At 49.0% G+C, this 24569-nt stretch overlaps 1 protein-coding gene across 1 annotated transcript in view; it reads right to left on the bottom strand.

Annotated features, from left to right (window-relative positions):
• The window catches only part of MAP6 (microtubule-associated protein 6), a 16037-nt gene extending 10246 nt beyond the window's left edge, over positions 1-5791 (bottom strand). The window contains exons 1-2 of the mRNA XM_010007187.1: positions 5578-5791; positions 3293-3489 (exon numbers count right to left, since the gene is read on the bottom strand). Of these exons, the coding sequence (XP_010005489.1) occupies positions 3293-3489; positions 5578-5709 (329 nt within the window). The 5' untranslated portion in view covers positions 5710-5791. The remainder of the gene's footprint in view (positions 1-3292; positions 3490-5577) is intronic.
• Positions 5792-24569: the final 18778 nt, after the last annotated feature.

Here is a 24569-nt window from a genome sequence, read left to right as displayed (position 1 = left end):
CTCTTTCCCAGTGGGATGGACAAGCTCAAGAGTCCTCAGTGAACAGGCAAAAGGGCAGAGATTTGGGCTCCTTTCTGATACACCTGAGTGGGTTGGGTGGGCATAAAAGTCTGTGGAAGGTGGAGCAGTGCAGGATCTCCCCCCCCGAGGTCTGGCTCTGCTGCAGCTCCTGGCATTCCATGCAAAGCTAAACTGGGTGTTGGGTGTCTGCTGAGGACCTGGTGCACGTGCAACAAAGGGCAGGATTTATGTCCCTATTTATATCCCTCCTGAGAGGGAGGTCCCCAGGCCCTACCAGTCTCTCAGGCTCTTTCTTTCTGCACAGATTGAAACCTTCCAAAGGTCATTCATTCCACCCAAAGAGAGGGGTCCAACATAGGTAGCTCAATGGCCCTTGGAAAGTTCCTTCACTAGAGAGGGAATTTACAGCTCTGGCTAGTACTTCATGCCTGGCTTTGTAGTCAGATGCCACCAAAAACTACATGTATTAAGGAAATGTAAGGGCATCTTCTGACCTCTCACTGTGGTGGATGCTCTTCCTTGAGAAGCAGCAAACCTGAAGCCCTAGATGATGAGCAGTTGATACAGTGTGGGGGAGATGCTTGGATTAGGTCCTTTGAGCATCTTACTGATGTTCCTTGGGCAAAATTTAGTCACCCTTGAAGTCAAGGGCTAAATTCCCATTGAACTCCAGGTGAGTTGGTGGCTGCCTTTTAGAATGCAAAGCTTTGGGCCAACAAATCATGGGGAGAACTGTTGGCTGTGGTCTTTCCTTCTGTACTGGGTGTGTTGGGGGCTACTAGGAATTGTCTACGTGCCTTCCTGACATGTTCTGCCTGCTGCCACGTGTCACCTTCATGCTGTTGCTACCTCCTGAGAGAGGAAAGGACCTTTCTGAGGAGCGTGAAGATGGATGGAGCACCTCAATGCCAAGGAACCACACCAAGCTCAGGCTTCTCTGGCCAGTTGCCCCTTGTGCAACGGGGTGGGAAGAGCTGTGGGCAACACCTCTCTCCACCAGCTCCACTCAAAGCCTTTTGCTGAGCTGCTCTGGAGACAGAGCTGAGCTTTACACTCGAGAAGGTGCTTGCAGGGGCTTCTGAGCACTCAGAAAAAAAAGCAATGGTCAATATGGACAGGTCAGCATCTCCATGGAGCATGCACATAAAAAATGCACCACATTCGCAAAGATTTCCACAGTTTTACTTCCTGGAGGATTTCCCTGGTTTCCTCCTCAACATGGGAGGTTTATATATATATATATTTCTAGATATGAATATATATTTTTCCACACACACAACCTGACTAGCTCATAGCACACAGTTCTAACACAGCTAAGCTTGGAAATACACCACTGAATTCAGAACACTACACTTACTGATACTCAAAGCTTTAGGCTGTTAGAGCAAGGCAAACAGGACACATCACACAATACACTGAACTTGGCATTTATTCTTTACTAAGGCCAGCAAAGGTTACTATCTGTACACCACAGAGCTCTCCTTCTCTTTGGAAACAGCCTCTCAGCCTTGTAGCCCACTACTCATTTACGTTTCCAAAAGACCCAATTCTAAAGAGGGTGAGAACCCAACACCAGGACTTCCTCACCCTCTTGGCCCATCCCTTTTGGTTTCTGTTTTGTTAAGATAGTTTCACATCTCTAAAACATCCCAGCAGCAAGACTTTCCTCATTCAAACACCTCTATGGCAACACACAGGTCTGATGCTCTCTCCTCTTACACCACCTCCTTGCCCTGCTTCCCATCTCTTTGTTCTTCCCCATTGTCTGTTCTCTGGAAGTTTCCAGCTGGGCTGCACGTTAGGACAGAAACACTGAGTTGCAAGAATAAAAAAAGAACCTCAACTTGCAGCTGCTCCACTACAGGAGAGTTTAACAGCTCAGTTGGGTGAGATCACAACCCATCCTTATGCATTTAGGACCCAATCCAGGAGTTAGGCACATAAAGCTGGAATGGGACCCCACCTCTCCCAGCTCCCCTTGACTCAGCCACCCCAGTTTTGGGGTGTACAATGCCAGGCTGTTGGGCCAGTTCATCCTCACTGACTAAATGTCCTGCTTCCAAACTGGTCATGCTGGGCATGGGGATTTCCTGGAGTAAGAGCACAGTAAGTAGGATTGAGACCCTGAGATCTTGCCTGGAGGGAGTCTGGGGATCCCAGCAACTGGTTTAGGGCCCTCTTAAGATGCTAATGAGCTCCAACAGCTCATTAATTAAGCTAATGAACTCCAACAGCTGGCAGAGTCAAAACAATGGGGCTGACAGCTCTAGCCAACCTTGGTAACTTCTTTCTTTCTACTCCTAGGAAGACCACATCTGCAAACTAAACCTCTTCCTGGAATCTAGCTCTGTCTACTGCCACCCTAGAAGTGAAGAAGGCAGACCAAGATCCAAACCAACCCAGGACTAACTAAAAAGATCCATAACCTACAGAGAACAACAGGGGAGAACCACCTGCAGATGCCCTAGTCTGACCTGCCACATGCTTGGGAAGTCTTCACTGCTCTCTGCACCTTCCCTTGCTCCCCTTTTTAAGCAAATCAGGTCTTCTAAGTGGTGTTTGATGGGTGAAGCTGCCTCGATGCAGCTGGAACCAACCCCCAGCTACCCTGGGGGGAGATTTGGCCCTTGATTTGCAAGGCATCTCCTTCCCTGCTGCTTCTTGGAGAGCAAGTCCCACCGGTGTCACCAGGGGAAACCCCCTCTTGGCCACACCACTGATTCTAAGTGGATTTCTGGCAGATCCATGGCACCATGAATGAACCTCTGATCCTCTCAGCCTCCAAAGCCTTTCCACCTACTGACACCAGTGGGAGACGACCCCAAAAGGGCCTCACGGGATGAGAGCACAGCCCTTCCATGGCTCAACAGGCACTTCCAAGCTGGCAAAGCCTTGAAGGCCCAAGCCTGAGGAAAGGGACAGGCTGTTGGATGCAACCATGGTTGGTCCATCACCTTCATCTCCTACAACCCTTGCTTGTGCATTCCCACATCCCTCACTCTGTGCAGAGCCGTGTTGTGCAGGCAAAGCAGAACAAACTTGACCTCAGCAACAAGGATCCCTTAATCCTCCTCGGAAATAAAACAGAGAAGCTTCTAATACAATCAGAACACAAAGCAGATTAGAAGCCTCTAATTAATTTTGTGGCCTTTATTTAATCAAAGGAGGGAAAAAAAAAATAGAACAAAGGGGGGGAAAAAAAGAAAAAAAGGAAAGAAAGAAGGAAAGAAAAATAGAAACAAGAAAGAAAGAAAAGTGCAGTGACATTTACTCTTTTGCCTCAGCCAGTTTATTGTTCATCTCTTTGCTTTTCTCCTTGTCCTCTGGCTTGGCTGTGTTGGAGGTCTCGGCGCTCTTTTTCTTGGCAGCCCGGCCAGATGCAATCTGCTTGTCTTTGGCCTTTTTCAGGGGTTTATGGCTTGTCGTGGTCTTTTTTGGTTTGGAAGGCTTTACACTAGGCTTCTCCACCTGCATGGAGGGCGACAGGCAAAACGACAACACGGAGGTGGAAAGAGAAAGGGAGGAAGAGAGACACAAGGACAGGTGGAAAACAGGGTTTAGATCACAAAGGGCATCAATGTTACTCATCTGCTCAGCTCTGTTGGCTTCTACAGAATCACAGAATCACACAGAATCACCCTCATTGAAAAAGACCTTGAAGATCCTCAAGTCCAACCATAACCTAACTCCCCATCCCATGACCTGATTTACCAGTTCAGTGCTTAAATCATGTCCCTCAGCACCACATCTATGGTTCTTTTAGGCACTTCCAGGGATGGTGACTCCACCACCTCCCTGGGCAGCCTGTTCCACTGTTCAACCACTCTTTCAGTAGATAAATCCTTTCTACTAGCCAGCCTAAACCTCCCCTGGTGCAACTTCAGGCCATTTCCTCTTGTCCTGTCATTCACTTGGGAGAAGAGCCCAACTCCCACCTCCCTACAACCTCCTTTCAGGTAGCTGTAGAGAGCAATGAGGTCTCCCCTCAGGCTCCTCTTCCTCAAACTAGAAGAGTTTTGCAAGCCCAGAGGGGACTGTTTCTCTCTGGAATCAAGAAACGATGCTCAGGACAAGGAGACTGGTACAAATCCCCACCTTCCTTGCAGGACATGACTCCTCAGTCTGTTTGTCTCTAGGAGATTGCTAGAATAGATCATTGGGGGTGGCTGGGGAGTAGGACACCACGTTGCACCTCAGCCAAGTCCCCAACAATGGCCTACATCCTCTTGTTTGGAGAGCCCACAAAGCAGAGAGGACAGCTTCAAAATTCAGGAGGAACAGCAGGAAGCCCTCAGATCCTGCTGGCCCTGCCATCCCTCTGAGACCTCACAAATCTGAGCACTTATAAACTCTGGGAAGGACTAAAACTGCACAGATTTACTCCATTTATATGCAGCTCCTCTGCTGCTGCTGGTAGAAAACAAGGCTGGAAGACACTTCAGCCCAGGCCCTTCTCAACATGTCCCCTCCATCTGATCAAAGCTAAAAGTGCTCACTGTCAAAATCTGTGGAGCACTGAATGAACTGCAGATGAAGATCTTGCTCTTACCGTGTTGTTCCTGGGATAAAGTGCAATGTGTGGTGCTTATGCTTTTGGAGGGACAAAGAAAAAGCTGCCTAGAAAATCACCTGGGAAACAAAGATGTGAAAACCTCTTCATCTGGGCCCTGCCCTCACTTCTTTACAGTTGACATAGGGCAGTTTGTCTGCAAAGTGCATCAATCTCTGCTAGAGCTCACAGAATCACAGACTGGTTTGAGTTGGAAAGGACCTTAAAGATCATCTAGTTCCAACCCCCTCCATGGGCAGGGACACCTCCCAGCAGCCCAGGCTGCTCCAAGCCCCATCCAACCTGCCCTTCAACACTGCCAGGGATGGGGCAGCCACAGCTTCTCTGGGCAACCTGGGCCAGGCTCTCCCCACCCTCACAGCCCAGAATTTCTCCCTCCCATCTCAGCTCCAGCTCCCTCTGCCAGCTGGAAACCCTTCCCCCTGCTCCCATCCCTCCCTGCCCTTGTCCCAAGCCCCTCCCCAGCTTTCCTGGAGCCCCTTCAGGCCCTGGAAGCTGCTCTCAGGTCTCCCTGGAGCCTTCTCTTCTCCAGGCTGAACACCCCAACTCTCCCAGCCTGTCCTCCTCAGAGAGCAGTTCCAGCCACCTGAGCATCTTTGCTGCCTTCTCTGGACTGACTCAAGCAGGACCACCTTCTTGTGTTGGGGGCCTTGGAGTTGGACCCAGCCCCTCCAGGGGTTTCTCACCAGAGTGGGCTAAGAGGGGAAGAATCCCCTCCCTTGACCTGCTGGCCAGGCTTCTATTGATGCAGCCCAGGATCTGACAGGCTCTGTGGGCTGTGAGTTCACATTGCTGGCTCACACACAGTTTTTCACCCACCACCACCTCCAAGGTGGACCCCCAGGTATCTATCACCCTCTGGTCAGAAATAAAGATCCTCCAGAAAGGAAAGGAAAGCAGGCAACGTTCAGCCCAGCCTTACTGTGTTGGGACACTTCCCACCAGCTGCAGGGATGGCCCTGGGACCTCTCCAGAGTGTTCCTCACCTTTGGTGGTTCTTTGTAGGGTTCGCTGTAGAGAGTGCGTATCCTTCTGCGCTCCAGGAATTTGTTGTCAGCTGGAGAAGGCTTACTGGTTTCCCCCTTGAACTGAGCACTGTAACTGGTTTCATGGGTCATTTTCTCCTCTGGTGGCTTGTACTGGGGCTTTGCCTTTATAGCTTTCACAGGCTTAACATCTACCCAGGGTCTGAACTCGTTTCTGAAGAGCAAAAAAAAGAAAGAGGTTCAGGAATTCAACCCACTGGAGAGAAGTGGGAAAGTGGGAATGAAACCCCACGTTGCTCAGCAAGGTCTGCTTGGAAGGATTTTGCCTCCATCCAGTCAGGTTTACCCAGAAACTGGTTCCCAACAGCTCATTCAAGACCCATTGAGACATCAGGAGGAGTTAAAAGGATTTGGTCTATTAAAATCAGGCAGTCGTGGGCACCAGAAAACGTGTGTGACAGTGGTTGGGTGCCCTCTGAAAACCTGGCCTTGGATGTGACTGTGACCCTTTATTTTGAAAGGAAAGATGAATTTTCTGTCTCTACAGGGTCACCTCTGCACTGAAACTCCCTGCAAGCAGTTCCTGACCCTCACAGTTAAAGTGGAAAAGAATAGTTAGAAAGGAACATCATCATTTAGGTTCTGCAACTCAACACAGGACACACACTTCTCAGCAAACTTCCATGCAGGCAACCTAGTTGGGTGACTCAGGAATGGAAGGAGCCAAGACCTTGCCTGTTAGAAATGAATTGTGTAATTGTGCCTCTTTTGCACCGAATTAACACACAACAGCTTTTCAATCCAAGAAGGGACCCTTTGAGATAAAGCTGTCTGAGATGGAAGCTCCAGCAGAGCAGGAAATGCACAGTTTGTCATGAGCTGTAGCTCCTCTTTATGAGCTGGTGGTGAATGATTGAGTTAATGGCAAAAATAACACCATCTTTCATTTCATTTGGACAGAGATGGGACTTCTTGGAGAACAGAAAGCAAACCTGAAAACCTGCAGGAAACATCCTGCTTCCCATCCACAACCTCCTTCTCGTGCCTTTTTTTTAGATCTTCCCAAGGGAGCACCAACATCTTTCTAGTCTTGAAGCAAATAATTTCATTTTCTCCTCTAAAAATTGCCATTCACCTGAGAATGAGGATGGAGACACCCCAGGTGTGTTGCTGCCTGAGATGGGTCATAGTCCCAGGCATTGTTGAGATCCTGAAGACTCCAATGCAAACCAGGCCCTGTCCTAAGGGTGGTGATACAAGCCCTCCACAAAGGGGTGAGTTTTGCTTGGAAATCAAAGATCATCTCTTAATTTCAGGAAATCTGAGCCAAAGGGACCTCAAAGTTGCAGACCTTGTCCCTCCTGCCCTGTCCAGCTCAACCCGCTTTGGGTTGTGTTACTGGTTTTCAGCCTGGTTTGTCAGGGAACTGAACCCTGAGGGATGGTATTGCTGGTTAATCCCTTCCCAGAAGAGCCTTGAACATTTAATCAGCTTCAACCAATTTTGACAAATAGCCCTGGAGATATTAATCTTTCACTTTCATGAAGATAAGCAGTTGGACTGAGTCCAGAGGCTCAGGAAAGCTTCAGTGCAGGGACACACACTTAACTGGTCATCTGAGGACCTCCTCAGACAGGGAGGTTAGGCTGCAGAAGTTCATCTGTTGTCCTCAGAGACCAGTCATAAACCCCCCTGTCAGGGGCAGGATCAGTGCAGCTCCATGCCCTACCACATTTCCCACTCATCATCACACTGCAAAGGAAGAAACAGCCTTTCTCTTCCAAGATCACTGCTGGTTGCAACAATCTCCTGAGTGTGTGTCTCCTTTTAAGACACCTAACTCAAGGTCTCACCACATCTGCAGGGTGGCTGGGACTTTGTGGTAGCCAAGAGAGACCAGCCAACACAGTCAGTGGAGCCCCTTCCTGTTCCAAAGCTGGGTGACTGCTTGGGATGAGCACAGAGCTTCTCTGGGCTCTGTCAACTGACTGGATCTCCACTGGTGGGAAACCAAACATCTGGCACATGTGGAGACACTCACACTCATCCCTACCCCTAAATGCAGGTATCTTAATCTAGGAGCCAAATCACAGCATCACAGAATCTGAGAGGTTGGAAGGGACCTGGAAAGCTCCCCCAGCCCAACCCCCCTGCCAGAGCAGGGGCACCCAGAGCACATCACACAGGAACGTGGCCAGGGGGGTTGGAATGTCTCCAGAGAAGGAGACTCCACAGCCTCTCTGGGCAGCCTGGCCCAGGGCTCTGTCACTCTCACAGCAAAGAAGTTCTTCCTGAGATTCCCATGGAACCTCCTGTGCTCCAGTTTGCACCCAGTGCCCCTTGTCCTGTCACTGGACATCACTGCACAAAGCCTGGCTCCCTCCTCCTGACACTGCCCTGAACGTGTTTGTAACCAGGGATGAGGTGGCCCCTCAGTCTCCTCTTCTCCAAGCCCAACAGACCCAGCTCCCTCAGCCTTTCCTCAGCAGGGAGATGTTCCCCTCCCTCCAGCATCTCTGTGGCTCTGCCCTGGGCTCTCTCAAGCAGTTCCCTGTCCTTCCTGAGCTGAGGGGCCCAGAACTGGACACAACATTCCAGATGTGGCCTCACCAAGGCAGAACAGAGGGGGAGCAGAACCTCCCTAACCTACTAACCACCCCCTTTCTAATTCAAATTTCAATTTCAAATCCCACTTCCAGCTCTCCATCCCTTCTTACTGTTGATTCTACCTACATCTACTTTTTCTTTTCTCTGTGTTTTTTCATTCCACTCTTTTTTTCATTCCACATTCCTTCTTTTTTCTTGTTTTTTTCTTTTCTTTTTTTCCTTTCCCTTCCCCTCCCTGCAGGAAGAGCTGAGGGAAAGGAAGAGGAAATACCTTTATAAACCTGGATCAAAGATGTCAACATGTTACTGACAAACTCAATGTTCACCCTAAGCTCCTCAGAAGATAAAAGGCTTCTTCCCAGGATCCTCTTCTGTTCCAAAGCAGACTTTGTATCTTCAACTGCTTTCCAAAAGGAAATATAATCATGTAATAATTCTCTTCTGTCCATGTCTACCTGTCACTCAGATTCCTTCCTAGCACCTTCTGAGCCTGGTAGCTATTTTATAATCTGTTTGTAGCAGAGGTAGACATTTCAGAGGTAAAAATCATGGAATCACAGGACGATTTGGGTTGGAAGGGACCTTCAAGATCATTAACAATTCCAACCTGGAATTGTTCCAACTCAGCTCTGCTGAACTTGGCAACAGGACCCTCGACCACCTTGAGCTTCCCAAGATCAGCTTGGCTTTACAATGAGGGGAAATGGTTTCAAACTGGAGGAGGGGAGATTTAGGTGAGATATTTGGAAGGAATTATGTGCTGTGAGGGTGGGGAGAGCCTGGCCCAGGTTGCCCAGGGAAGCTGTGGCTGCCCCATCCCTGGCAGTGTTGAAGGGCAGGTTGGATGGGGCTTGGAGCAGCCTGGGCTGCTGGGAGGTGTCCCTGCCCATGCAGGGGGGTTGGAACTGGATGATCTTTAAGGTCCCTTCCAACCCAAACCAGTCTGGGATTTTATGACTGTATGACAGGCCAATAACTGGTTTGAGGTGGATGTTGATGTCCACCAGCTCTGAAGTGAGTCAGCCACAATTTCCTCTGGAAGTGGAGGACAGAAGGCTATTTATTGATCTTGAAATATTTTACAGTGTTGACAAAGAAGTTGTAAATACCAGGTGTGTCAAACAGATTCTGTGTGTACACTGAAATAATTGGAAATATTTTATTTATCATAACTGGATGATATTTAACATCCCTTCTGACCCAAACCATTCCATGATCTTACAGTTCCATGGGCCATCTCCAACCCTTCTGGGCAACCTGTTTTTTCTAGATGTGCACTGAATCTGTGTGACATGCCTGGTATTTACAACTTCTTTGTCAACACTGTAAAATATTTCATGTTCAGTATCTCAATCAATCCCCTTGCACAACCTGCTGCTCAGTCTGCTTTTGATGCAGCCCAGGAACATTCTTATCCCTGAAAACTCTTCAGGTCAGGTTGGACGGGGGCTCTGAGCAACCTGATCCAGTTGAAGATGCTCTGCTCTGGTGAGACCCCAGCTGGAATGTTGTGACCAGCTCTGGTGCCCTCAGCACAGGAAAGATACAGACCTGCTGGAAAGGGTCCAGAGAAGGGCCATGAGGATGATCAAAGGCCTGAAGGAGCTCTGCTATGAAGACAGAGATAGTTGGGGTGTTCAGCCTGGAGAAGAGAAGGCTCCAGGAAGACCTGAGAGCAGCTTCCAGTGCCTGAAGGGGCTCCAGGAAAGCTGGGGAGGGGCTTTTCAGCAGAGAAGACAGTGATAGAACAAGGGGTGATGGTTTTAAACTGAAAGAGGGGAGACTTAGGTCAGATATTAGGAAGAAATTCTTCACTTTCAGGGTGCTGAGGAATTGGGATGGGTTTCCCAGGGAGGTTGTTGATGTCCCAGCCCTGGCGGTTTTTAAGGCCAGGTTGGATGAGATTTTGTGCAGCCTGATTTAGGGGTTCCCTGCTCATAGGGGGGTTGGAACTGAATGATCTTTAAGGTCCCTTCCAACCTTCATGATTCTATGATTCCATGTCCCTGCCCATGGCAGGGGGCTTGGACTAGATGAGCTTTAAAGGTCCCTTCCAACCCAAACCCTCCTCTGATTCTATTCTAAATCCCCAGGCACATGTGGATGATTTCACATCACCAGAACCCCTCCTGTCAAGCACGTGTGAGACCCTGGGCCACACTCACAGGGAGTCCTACCACACCTGGGATGGACCAGCCACTCCCTGATGTGACCTGCTCAAGTACCCAGGGTGCCCAATTCTGCACATCTTGCCCCCAGAGCTGGCAGAGGAAGAGGAGAGAAACTCAGCCCTTTTACTACAGCTACGCCGGGTGCCACGTGCTGATTCCAGAGCCTATTTTTGACACACCAGGCAACACACAGACTGTACCAAAAAAAAAAATAAATGTGTTACTAGAATAGACACCAGTTATTCTGGGCTGGTTGCATCAGTGCCCAGAAACTCAAACTCACCCTGGTTAATTAGCACAGAAGTACAAATTCCAAAATCTCTCCGTCTCCATCACAGATGAGCGAGGGAAAACAGCCCATTGGGAACTGCCCTTGGAATGTGCCAACTCCTGAACCCAGCCCAACAATTGCTTGGAAAAGTACTAGTTACCCTGAGCCAAAAAAAGCAATGTAGGCAGGAAGGTGCCAGCAGCTTCCCAGCCTGGATTACCCCATCTGAGTGCCAGGCACGTGGGATTTACTAATGCCAAGGTGTGAAATGAGGAGGCAGGTGCCCTGCCTGGGGTCTGCACCTCTGCTTATTGTAGGGATGAGGGGGATATCTCAAGAAGGTGACCTAAATTCCCCTTCCAGGTCTGGTGACTCTCCAACAAATGTCTGTCTGATATGGCTCTGTAGCACCATGAGCTCATGTTGTCCAAAGAGTGCCCAGCACAGCCAAAACCTCTCAGGGCAATGGTTGTGCTGCCTGGAACTGGCCTGATGCTCCAGGATCGTTGTGTCACTAAGAGATGTTATTTTATTATTTGATTTACTTCTAATGTCAGAGAATCCCAGACTGGTTTGGAAGGGACCTTCAAGATCATCAGGTTCCAACCCCTGCATGGGCAGGGACACCTCCCAGCAGCCCAGGCTGCTCCAAGCCCCATCCAACCTGCCCTTCAACACCTCCAGGGATGGGGCTGCTCTTGCATGGAGCTTCATCTCTCCTGGTTCTTTTCTTTTAATTGCATGTTTTCCCTTTGGCTGAGGATGGCAAAAGATGGTTGCAGGTGGAGATAAGCTCATCACCTTCCTCCACCCCAGTCAGTGACCATGGGGTTGATGTGAGCTCCAAGCTGTGGCCTGCAGCCACTTCTGGAGATGCTCAGCAACACTCATGGAGGCACTGACTGCCTCCAACTCTTGATGCCACAGCAAAGCCAAGAGGGGGAAGGACAGGGAGGTGGGGCCACGTTTAACCACTTCAAAGCTTCCTCCTACTTTGAAGGGCTTTAAAGAGAGGTTATGTTTGTTCAGAACCAGCACAGGGTGTTCAATGTACTCTGCTGACACCAGTTTTACCAGCACTGAGCCAGCCCTGTTCCCTCATAGAATCATCCTGATTGGAAGGGACCTTGAAGATCATCAAGTCCAACCATAACCTAAATCCCCCCAACCATAACCTGATTTACCTGTTCAGTGCTTCAATCATGTCCCTAAGCACTAAATCTACATTTCTTCTAAACACTCCCAGGGATGGTGACTCCACCACCTCCCTGGGCAGCCTGTTCCACTGTCCAACCCCTCTTTCAGTACAGAATAATGAAAAAGGAGAGGAGACCAGGAACTTCACAGTGGAGTCCTGCACAGAAGGGGTATTTCCAGCTTCATTTCAAACACTCTGGCTCAGCCAAAACTGAAAAATATTCACATTTTTCACTGGAAAATAAAAATCCTCCATGAAATGCTTCTCCTGAAATGTTTCCTTAACTCTAAAATTAAAATGTAACTTCTTTTCTTCACTTCCTTTAACCTTTATAACCTATTTTTTCTTAGGACAACACAAAGGGTCTATGAATCCCCTTATGAAGCAAAACATCAAACTGCTTCACAAGGGATATTTCAGGACATCACATTTCTCCTTAATATTCCTCTAAACAAAACAGCAATGAAAAAAATTAATAATAAATAGAAATATTTGGCAAACTAAGTAGCAAATTGGTCTGGGACTTTCAAATTATTTTGCCTTTCTGGAATAGAATATAATTTGCTCCTAGATATTCTCCAGATCCTTTATCCCTCTTTATGCAGCAAAAGAGATGTTCAGTGAAATGAAACAGTGGGAAAATCAAAATCAATGATGATGCCTGGTGGAAATCTGGAAGTCAATGCCAAAGGGGGACACTTCAGTCCAGTATGTAACAAGATTTAAGTCATGGCTGTTTAGATGAGAATATTCAGAGTTATCAAAGGAAATTTCAGTAATGCCTTCTCAAGATAATCATGAACATCACTTGTCAACATTTAACTGTCCTCCACAACTTATATGTCCTCCACACTGTAGGAATCTCCTCCCATCACCCTCCAGTTGCCTGGTCCTGGTGTGATCAGGCAGAAGATACTGGACTTGCTGGACTGTGAGCAAATTCTCCTCACAAAGGATTGCTCCTCTGAGGAACATGCAGATGTTTGGGTCATAAAGCTGTTCTCTTTTCTAGTATGGGCAGGACAATTCCTTTAGGACTCAATAGAAACAGGCCATGGATCCTCCTGCAAACACAAGTAATTTTAAAGCCAAGCCTGAACTATGGTTGCTGCTCTGCAAGAGCCCAAACTTGACTCCTGACACCTTTTCAGCATTCAAGGAACACTGCTCCATGCTGAGGCCCCTCATGCAAGAGTAGATGGCACAATGTGTTCTTGTCTCCCAGAGAAATAAGATGCTGGACCTGGATGATTCCTTGCTCCTTCTGACAGCCTGACATGTTCCTGCAACACAAAGTGCCCTGCACCCCAAGACATTGTGGCTTCAACCACTCCATTCCATCTCCCAGCCCAGCCCTCCCCAGTGAAAAGCTCAGTTCCAACCACCTCCTGCTCTTGTCAACAGATGAAATTTGCCACCACAAGGGCAAGAACTACCCCCTCATTGCCCTTGGCATCAAGTGCCCTGTCTCCAGCTCCTACGTGGATGCTTCATGAGAAGCTTTATCCTCTAAAGCCCATGTTATTATCCTCTACACAATACTTTACTGTAAAGCTGCACTGAGACTGTGAATGGTGTAATGAAGCTCCTGGTGCTCCTAATTATTTTTATCCCAGTCATTAATAATTAACCTCTAAGACACACACAGACACACACACACACATATATACACACACAGGGCAAGTCCATCTGGACAAGGCAACATCTAATTGTGCACAAAACCTGAAACAATGGGATGTATTCATGCAAGAATTTGAAATGAGGACAATGCACAATGGATTAAGTGTGAGCAGGATGGGGAGGGACCAGGATCTGGGGACATCCTTGGTTAAGGCCCATCAAGTAAAGCCCTGGCATAGAAGAGGAGGAAAGTGCTGAACCTTCAACAGGGTGACTTTAGCACTGGCAGGAGCAGGCTAGGAGCCAGACTAATGTTCTGAAAAGGATGAAGTCAAGTCATTTGGCAGAGCAGAACCATGCTGTGATCCATTTATAAAAGTTGCTTGAGTCAGCAGCACACAACTCATGGATATTGCACTGCCTGAGGGCCATGGAGCATGGCCTTCCAAGGAGGCAGAATTATTGCACATGCTGGCATGGCTGGATGTCAGAAATGCATGGCTGAAGGTGAGGAGGAACACTGCAGAGGGCCAGGGAGCTGAGGAAGCAATGGAGTTTTGAGAGAGCAACCCCAAGAAGAACAGCCCTGCCACTGCCAAGGTCTCAGCAGGAGACTGGAGGACCATCCATGAGGAACAGCCAACCCCTGGGACACTGAGGAACATGGAAAGGTCCACGTGTGACAGAGAAGAGTGAGATAAATCCCCACACCCGGACTGGTGGCACATCTGGGCACATATGAAGTCACACCAGCACCTGCACCATCATCTCCTTCCCTCTACTGCTACCTTGACCTCAGCCTGCAGCATCCACCCATGTCCCTGTGCTCAGCCAGCCATGGGGAAAGCAGAGGGGGAAGGTTTCAAACCAGAAGAGGGGAGATTTAGGTTGGATGTTAGGAAGAAATTTTTTACTGTAAAGGTGGGGAGAGCCTGGCCCAGGTTGCCCAGAGAAGTTGTGGCTGCCCCATCCCTGACAATCATCCAGAGGATTTTCAGTGCCTTCCATGCTGAGTGCAATGAACTGATGCAAACACCCAGTGGGATACAGGGGCATCCAGCAGCTGCTCCCAGTGATGCTACAGGTTGGGTCCTGTCTACCTGGCCCATCCCCCTGGCCAAGGAAGCTGTGCTTGGCTGGTGGCCTTTGGCTCCTGTGGGATTCTTGGTGGAGACGAGTTTTCAGCACCTCTTTTCACGTGTCTGAAGACATGAAGGAGAGATGAAGTAAAAAGGCAGTTATTTCAGTCCAGCAAAACACTTCAGCACAGGCACAGGGGCTCTCAGCTGCTCCTTACATGGAAATGTGGGCAGAAATGACTCCCTGCTTGGTGGACCCCACAGCAAAAGGTGTCTGTGAATCCACAGTATGACTTAGAAGAGGAGGACCTGGTGCAGCAAGACACGCTAACGAAGCCTGAGGACAATTAAGCTTTGTAGGTCAAATGAAGCAATGACATTTCAGCAGCTCACAGCATCATCACACCACTCCAGAGATCCATTAGCAGGATGGGGAGGGAACCCAAGGGAATCCTATTTCAGCAACGACAGGTCAGGCTCTTACAGGAATGAAGAGCTGCTGCCCAAGGGGATGAAGGACAGGGCATCTCACTGACCAGCTCTCCTGACAACAGCCCCTGGTCCTGATTCACACTGCTGTAGAATCACAGGATCATTTTGGTTGGAGAAGAGCTTTAAGATCATCAAGTCCAACCATTAACCCAGCCCTGCCAAGGCCACCACTAAACCATGTCACTCAGCACCACATCTACGTGGCTTTTAACTCCCTCCAGGGATGGGGACTCGACCTGGCATTAAGAGTGGGGGTCTTCATGAAGACCCTCACCCTGCTGGGCAGGGACTCCTGGGAAGACCCCCCCACCCTGTCCTGCTGTTCCTGAAAGCTCTGACTGAAGCTGCTTGAGCTCACCACCAGCTCCTGGCCCCTGGATCCTGGCCCTTCTCCAACCTGGGGATGCTTTAGTGACACTGCAGTTCAGCTGCAAGGTTTGCCCTTCAGGAGAGGGGTGGTGCTGGGGACAGGACAGGTAAGGTTTTGGCCTGAATCTGTTCAGTTCCCTTCCAAATCACAGTCACAGAAGGATGGGTCTTGCCAGAGGAAGGTCAGGAAATGGCTGTTTGAGATGAAATAGCAGCTGTTCTGCTAATCCACGAGCTGTGTTTTTCTCCTCCCTCCAGGGAATCATTACTTCCCTCTTTTCTGTGCTTCTCATGCAGCTCAAAATTAGTGCTGCTCTTTGATTTCCCTCCTAGTCTGCACAAGAATGTAATTGCACAGCCTGACATGGGAGCAGAAACAGATTCAGCAGTGAAGGGGGTAAAGAAGGAGGATGGTGACACTTAAATAGCAACTGTTGTTCTGTCCCTGCATTGAGGACTTGGAGCATTAAATGATTTGCTTCTCACCATAGTAGCTACTACATGACTGTACCTGAATATCCTTCACATGCTGATTGGGCACCAGGTGTCCTAAGACTCAGTTGTACACATGAAAAATGATTAGTTAGTCCCTGTCTGAGTTTCAGATACTTTATAACAGTAATTCTGACATGGTCATTTATAAAAGTAATTCTTCTCTAATGGAAGACCTAGTCACTTGATTTAAAAAAGTTTCCATGTCCAAGACAGCAACAAGGAAAATGCTAGGAAAAGGGAGATCATGGATCAAGAGCCTCATGAATATTCATGGAGGAGGCACTGAGGAACAAGGACCTTGAGGATGAAGTAGCAGAGCAGTAAACCATAGAATCAGAGAATAATCTAATGGTTTGGGTTGGAAGGAACCTTAAAGATCATCTAGTTCCAACCCCCCTGCATGGGCAGGGACACCTCCCAGCAGCCCAGGCTGCTCCAAGCCCCATCCAACCTGCCCTTCAACACTGCCAGGGTTGGGACTTCCAAGCCCTGTGGCAAATTTACTGCCCAGAATATGTGGTGTTCAATTTTTGTCTTGCCCTAGGCTGGAGCAGTCACATCCTGCTGTTCCAATGCAAAGGAAAACCTGAATACCACAAACTTCTTCTGTACCTACTGCCCAAGACAGGGAAACACATGGTCTAACCCTCTCATCTCCTGGCAGCATCTTATGTCCACCTTCAGTGGTGCTGCAGAGCTGATGGAGATACTGAACCATAGAATGTGCTGGGTTGGAAGGGACCCATCAGGATCATTGAGTCCAACTCCTGTCCCTGTGGAGGGCTCCCCAAGAATCACCCCATGGGCCTGAGAGCATCATCCAAAGGCTTCTGGAACTCAGGCAGCCTTGGTGCTGTGACCACTGCCCTGGGGAGCTTGTTCCAGTGCTCAACCACCCTCTGGGTGAAAAACCTTCTCCTGATATCCAACCTAAACTGATGCAAGGTCACAGCCTCAACTGCTGCTCACACCAATGGGTATGTCTCCTGGATGCCTACAGGATAGAGGAGCCTGCAGCTCAGCCTAGAGGCCAAGTTGTAACCAGGGTGGCCTCTTGTTTTCCATCAGACCACTGAAACATGAGTGTAGTAACAATCAAATAACTCCTAAGAGACCTTCAGCAGCTCAGAGTCACCAAAGCAAAATATGGCCTGTGAGGCCAGAGCACACACATCTGCTCAGGCTCCAGAGAAGCCCCATTTTACTCTATCTTAGTCTGCAAAACAGAATTAGAAAATAACATATAATCCAAACATCTTACATACTGATGCTTTGGATGCCTCATATCACAGAATTACAGAATCACCAAGGCTGGAAAAGACCTTTGAAGAACATCAAGTGCTTCTTCTTCTCAGAAAAGCAAAGGGAATTCAAGCCCAGGACACTTTATAGATCAACCCTTCATGGGGTGGAAGCCTCAGGGTGGCACCCCCAGTGCCCCCAGGTTCCTGGTTTCCCACTGATGGGTGCAGATATATTTTTTTTGGTAGGAAATCCCTTGATTTCCTCAAGCATCAGCTGCACCACCAGCTCCAACACGATGAGTATTTCCCAGCAAATGGTTCTGCAGCCTGACAAGCTGCATCTCCCCATGTCCCCAACGTGTCACACAAGCAGGTGAAGCCAGGCATGTGGGCTACACATGACACACAATGTCTGGCAACCACCCAGCCTTGAATAACTCCACAGAAAACATGGGTGAAAACAAGATTGACCTACATTTGGTCTGACCACTTGCATCTGCACAACATTGGATGTGCAAAATGAATCTAAAGTGTTGTTTGGAATGGGAAAGCAACAGGCCAGTTGCTTTGGCAGAAAGGGCTGAATTAATCTTTCCATTTACACCTCCCTGTGCAATGTTCCCATTGGATGTTTCTTAAGTTGAAATTAAGAGGTGATCATTCTTTGTAACTGGAAGAACCATAATAGGACTGAGTGTGAATTATGTAGATAAGAGAGCTGAGCCTGGAGTGAGGATCTTAAGAGAAAGGATTAGTGAGCTCAGGGACAGCAATGAAAGGCTGAGCTGGATTCCACCCCCCTCCCCCCAAGTCTTTACCCTAAATACTGTCTTATTTCAAGGGCTGCCCAATCTAGATGTGAATTTAATTTGTGCTGTGGATGGTAAGATGGAGAACTCCTGCCCCAGAGCTGGCATGAGCTCTGGAGAATTACTAGGGAGGAAACAGCTCTGGAGTGCCCAGCAGAAGGAGGACCTGGAGCTGTTGGAGAGAGGCCAGAGGAGGCCACAGAGATGATCCAAGGGCTGGAGCAGCTCTGGAGCCAGGCTGGGAGAGTTGGGGTGTTCAGCCTGGAGAAGAGAAGGCTCCAGGGAGAGCTGAGAGCAGCTTCCAGGGCCTGAAGGGGCTCCAGGAAAGCTGGGGAGGGATGGGAGCAGGGGGAAGGGTTTCCAGCTGGCAGAGGGAGCTGGAGCTGAGATGGGAGGGAGAAATTCTGGGCTGTGAGGGTGGGGAGAGCCTGGCCTAGGTTGCCCAGAGAAGCTGTGGCTGCCCCATCCCTGGGGGTGTTGAAGGGCAGGTTGGATGGGGCTTGGAGCAGCCTGGGCTGCTGGGAGGTGTCTCTGCCCATGCAGGGGTTGGAACAAGATGATCTATAAGGTCCCTTCCAACCCAAACCAGTCTGTGATTGCATGATTCTGTGGGGAGCTTACACTGAAACTGCCCTGGGTGCTGTGGGGAAGGTGCCTTTGGAAAGCACCACATGAACATGAAGCTGGGCTGAGCAGACAGGCAAGTCAGTTTAGGGGGACAGTGGGGGAGAACTGGGAGGTAGGATGGCTTCTTTGGGAAGAGGACAAAGCTAAGTGCACCCATGCAGTGTTTTATGACACAGCACCACAAGTCAGCAGGGCTGCACGGGTGTAACAAGGAGCAGAATCATGTCCATTACAACATGTCACTTCTAGCAGTGGGACACCCAAGCTCATGCTGCTTTGAGTCCACCCATCTTTCCTTAGATGCTACCCCTGCCTGCAGGAGGCAGAAAAGGAGATGAATTATATAGGAAATGAGAAGATTAGTGCAGAAAACCCTCCCTGTTACATCACTTGCCCCTCTGCAAGCTTGGGAAACCATCAGCATCATTTGCTCATCAATAATGATATCATGGGAAGGATTTGCTGACTCTGCTTCCCCAACTGGATTCGTCCCATGATACCAAACTGGTAAATACTGGGACCATCAAAGCTGTCTCAGGGGAGTCTGGGAAAGAGGCAGCACAAAGCACTGGAGCAGATGGCTCTGTTGTGAAATCTCCTTGTAATTAAGTAAAATAAGGACTGTTGTGGGGGTAGCAAGCAATTCTGGGTCACTGCTGGTACCACACTGACTGCACAAATGGTGACACGAAATTAAGGAGGATAAGGAGGAGGGTTGGAAAGGTTTAGAGGGGAAATGGCAAGAAAGCAAGTTCTGGAAGAAGGTTATTTTGTCATTAATTGGTTGTTTTCAAGGGCTTCACCAGTGCTTGCAAGGAGGGGAAAACCTTGAAAGTGAAGCACAGACAAAATGGGTTGTGTCCTTCCATCAAAGGTGCTCACGTTCAGAGGCCCCTTCCTGTGCTTGATGGTGGGAACCATGGGGGAAATACCCCATTCCCACCCCTGTGATGCTGGCCCTGTGCTACCAAGGCTGCTGCTCTGCTCTGTGAAGCTGAAAGGAGCCTCAAAATGATAGAACCATAGAATCAGTTTGGTTGGAAAAGACTTTTAAGATCATCCAGTCCAACAATTAACCCAACTGCCAAGGCCACCCCTGCCCCGTGTCCCTCAGCACCATCTCCAGGGCTTGGAAACCCCTCCAGGGATGGGGACTCCCCCCCTGCCCTGGGCAGCCTGGGCCAGGCCCTGACAACCCTTGCCAGGGAGAAATTGTTCCCTAGATCCAACCTCAACCTCCCCTGGCACAACTTGAGGCCGTTCCCTCTTGTCCTGTCGCTTGTTCCTGGGGAGCAGAGCCCGACCCCCCTGGCTCCAACCTCCTCTCAGCAGCTGCAGAGCCAGCAGGTCTCCCCTCAGCCTCCTTTGCTCCAGGCTGGACACCCCCAGCTCCCTCAGCTGCTCCTCCTCACACTTGTGCTCCAGCCCCTTCCCCAAACCAGTGGCTGGACCCACAGGCACACACACCACAAAAAGCAGCACACAAAGTGTTGGATTTACTGCCTTGGGAGAAAAAAAAGTGGGGTAGAAATGTAGGGGTTTGTTTCCAGACAGAAGAAGCCCGTGTGTAACATGCACTGGGGAGCTGAAACTAAGAAGAGATGAAAGAAACTCCCAGGGCCTGTGCCAGCCAAGGGGATTTAGAGATGCTGCTCACAGAAAACAAAGCTCCAAGAGCTGCACAGGCTGGGACCAAACCCCAGAAACCTGGAAAACTCAAGAGGCCATTCCCATTTTTGCATCAGGTTGGTTTTGGAAGCAGATGGGATGTCACTACCCCCAGGTCTGACATTCTGGGGGCTTTTGACATCTCCAGACCCAGCCAAGAGCACCTAAAGGACGTTGCAAGAACATCACTTGCTTTGGCACTGGGCTGCACTGATGCTCATGTGTGCAGAGGTACCTGGTCCAGAGGATGGTGCCATTGTTATGTGGCTGTAAACAGCCCTAAAAATAAATTTGGATCATGGAGAGCCACTTCCCAAGAAGGATTATTGTTAATAAAGGAGTGAATCAGAATATCCCTCCACTGCACGTGTCTGCAGCCACAGCCCTACCTGCCAAAAGCCAAACCCAGCTGCCACCACACAAAAACATCCACTGAAAACCCCCTCCTCAAGCAAAAAAAAAAACAACCCAAACAACCCACAAAAGAATCTCCCAGGCAGTAAATTTGAAGAACTAAAAATTAAAAGCATTGATTTTATAACTCTTCTGCAAGGAACTGAGAGGAGGGTTTGTTATTACCAAGCACTTTTGCTCGCCCAGCAAATGTTTTACAGCCTCTTTGAGCCTTTTGTATCCACTGGGTAAATAATCTGAGACAGCCTGCAAATCCTTCTTTCTTTTGGAGCTGTTCCAAGCTTAATCAGGATATAAAATATACTAGGGGCAAATGTATTAAGCAGGTACTTAATTGAGAGATGAGGGGAGAGAAGACACTGTTCTTGTCTCCCAGGCAGAGCCTGGATGTTTTAAACACACTCCCTAGATGAAGATTTATTGCAGCAGACAGAGCACAAAGGCTCAGAGAAAGCACTGCTTCCCCTCCCATCAATTATTCACCCCTTGTAACAGTTCATAAAATGTTTATATTAAGTAATTATTTAAATATTGCAGGACCAAAAAAATAAAACAACTAATGTGCCAGCCAAGAGAATCATCAACCCAAAAGGAGGGTGGGAAAAATTGTTGCCTTAGAGGTGTCACTTTGGGTTTTCTCTGCTGAGAGCAAAGCTAAAGCAAGTTAAAAGGGGGGATTCCTGGCTTGATGCTCCCTCTGCTCTCTCGGATCAAATCCTGATCCTGCCCTGGATGATAAAGCTTTTTCCATCCATCTCCAGGGTGTCTGCACACAGAGTTGGCTCTTGTGTCTGTGCAAGCTCCTCCTGGTGTTCAGCCAGGCAGGGCAGGGGCAGCAGCCCCATATTAACCTCTGCCATCACAGCACGGGCAGCAGAGGCCAGGAGAGGGTTTGGCAAGGGTGGTATCATAGAATCATGGACTGGTTTGGGTTGAAAGGGACCTGAGATCATCCAGTTCCAACCCCCCTGCATGGGCAGGGACACCTCCCACCAGCCCAGGCTGCTCCAAGCCCCATCCAACCTGGCTTTGTATGGGTGTTGATGCTTTTGACTTCAAATCAGCAGCTGCACACATGTCAATGGGCTTTGAGCCCACTCATGGGTTATTTGGTGTAGATGTGGTGCTGAGGGACATGGTTTAAGGGGGGACTTGGCAGGGCTGGGTTAATGGTTGGACTTGATGATCTGCAAGGTCTTTTCCAACCACAACAATTCTGTGATCCTATGACACACAAAGGCTGACATGGGAAAGGCTCCATGGAGCATGGCAGGGAGGAGAGAGGGTAATGGGGTAATGATGGAGGATCAGCAGAAGCCATCAGGATAATAGGAGTCAAAGGTCCTCACACATACACCCAGGCATCTTTTATTAACACTGAAATTGTTTGATCCAACCTGTGCCCTGGGGAGCATAAAACAAAGCATGGAGCACCAAGGTCACTGCAGACAGAAAATCAATGCAGGGAATGAATAGTAATGACTTGTGTCTTTTTTTTCCCTAATTTCAAAGAGAGGGACTGAGGAGACATCCTGCTGGCATCTCCAGAGAGGCACAACATCCCTCAGACTCTCTCCAGCAAAGCACTTGGAGCACTGTTAACTTGCCACATCAAAGTCCTCTTGACTGTGACTACAGCAGGTTTGAGTGTCCCAATAGACTGTTACATTTCATGTCATAGAATCATGGAATCACAGAACCACTCAGGTTGGAAAAGCCCCTTGGGATCACCCAGTCCAACCATCATCCCTACTCTGCAAAGTTCTCCCCTAAACCACATCCACCAACACCACATCCAAACCACCCTTCAACACACCCAGGGATGGTGACTCCACCACCTCCCTGGGCAGCCTGTTCCAGGGTCTGACCACTCTTGCTGGGAAAAAATCCTTCCTCATGTCCAGTCTGAACCTGCCCTGGTGCAGCTTGAAGCCCTTCCCTCTTGTTCTGTCACTGATGACCTGTGAGAAGAGACCAGCACCAACCTCTCTACAATGACATTTCAGGTAGTTGCAGAGACTGATGAGGTCTCCCCTCAGCCTCCTCTTCCTCAGACTAAACATTCCCAGCTCCTTCAAGGGTTCTCCATCAGATTGATTCTCCAGGCCCTTCCCCAGCTTCCTTATGGAAAGTCTGGGGGGACTGGGGGGACCCATCTCTCTGGGGCATTGGGTTTTCTACCCAAAACCATTTGATACCTTCCAGCTTTCTGCACCATGCCTTCTGCAGCCCTGACCTCTCCAGTGAGTGTCCTCAGGACTTCCTCAGGTCCACAGCTCTGCTGAAGCACAAATCCAAAACCTGAATGCAAGAATCTACCTGGGGGCTTTGCTAAGGTGGAAGGATGTCCCATCTTGTATCTCAAATCCCTTTACATACATCTCAGGAGAGTACTTGCCCAAAAGGTGGGGGGTTTTAATTATTTTTTTAGATGGAAAGTCTGGGGGGACTGGGGGGACCCATCTCTCTGGGGCATTGGGTTTTCTACCCAAAACCATTTGATACCTTCCAGCTTTCTGCACCATGCCTTCTGCAGCCCTGACCTCTCCAGTGAGTGTCCTCAGGATTTCCTCAGGTCCACAGCTCTGCTGAAGCACAAATCCAAAACCTGAATGCAAGAATCTACCTGGGGGCTTTGCTAAGGTGGAAGGATGTCCCATCTTGTATCTCAAATCCCTTTACATACATCTCAGGAGAGTACTTGCCCAAAAGGTGGGGGTTTTTAATTATTTTTTTAGTGGTTTTGTTGGTTTTGGGGTTGTTTTTTTTTCAATGCAACAACATGAATGACATGAGTTGTGATTCACTGCAGAATTGCTCCTGCACCAGCTGCTCCATCTGCACCAGCACTGCTGCTGATTCCCACCTCTATGTCATACCTCACCTCTCCTGAACTGCTTCTTATTTATTTCAGGCTTATTTCTCCAATATGTCAAGGTCTCTCTGAATTCCAATTCCAGCCTGTGAAGTGATTAAGCCACACAGGAGTGAAGGACTCAGCACGAGAGGAGATGGATGAAATACAACATCTCAGGTGGGATGGTCCTCGTGCCCCTTTCTGCCCTCAGAAATCTCTTCACTGCAGTAAGGGATCAGCTCCAGCTCCAGCAGGGAAGTAGGGCTGCAAATTGCAATTGCCTGTGGGATATTTAGGGCAGGTTATACCTGAGACAGCAGGGATGGTGGTGGGTGAGAAGCTCAACATCAGCTTCGGCAACGTGCGCTTCCAGAGCAGAAACCATGTCCTGCATCAACAGCAAGGAGGCCAGCAAGAACAGGGAGGGGATTGTCCCCTCTATTTGGCTCTCCTGAGACCCCCACCTGGAGTGCTGTGTGAAGTTCTGGAGCCCCCAACACAAGAAACTGACCCCAGGATTCAAGGTGTGGCCCAACTAGTGCCAAGCACAGAGGGACAATCCCTGCCAAAGCAGGACGTGTTGATCATCAGTGGGACAGAGCCAAACCAACCCCTGGGTTCCAGATCCCAAGATCACCTTCTGGGAGCATCCCTCTCTCTCCAACAGGGTGCAAAAAAGAGGATGATGTGTATGTCACCACTGAAACACAGCTAGACCTTCCTGAAGAGCCACTGAAAGACCAACCACTGAGCTAGGAAGGGCTGGGCAGACACTTCTGATTGCAGTGCCATGTTTAAAGAAACTTCTCCCAGCTCTGCATATCCCACCACCCTGCAAGACCCTTGGTCTAGACTGAAGCTGAGGGCTTCCCATAACCACTTAATTCCAGGAGTTGGACTTTGCAAACACTGACCAGAAGTTTTGCCAAGACTCCAGGCATGATTAGAGGTACCAGGTGAAGCCCAATCAGAAAACCATCCTGTAAGCCAAGAGATGTCCCTGTGTTTTTTCAGTGTTTCCAGCTTTCAGAGCAGCCAAGAAGAGACAAATTACAACTGGTTGTAACAGAG

This window comes from Chaetura pelagica, unplaced genomic scaffold, assembly GCF_000747805.2.
Source record: "Chaetura pelagica isolate M959 unplaced genomic scaffold, ChaPel_1.0 scaffold430, whole genome shotgun sequence".
NCBI classification, from domain to species: domain Eukaryota; kingdom Metazoa; phylum Chordata; class Aves; order Apodiformes; family Apodidae; genus Chaetura; species Chaetura pelagica.
The sequence above is the reverse complement of the archived record's forward strand: the minus strand, read 5'-3'. Positions and strand labels throughout refer to the sequence as shown.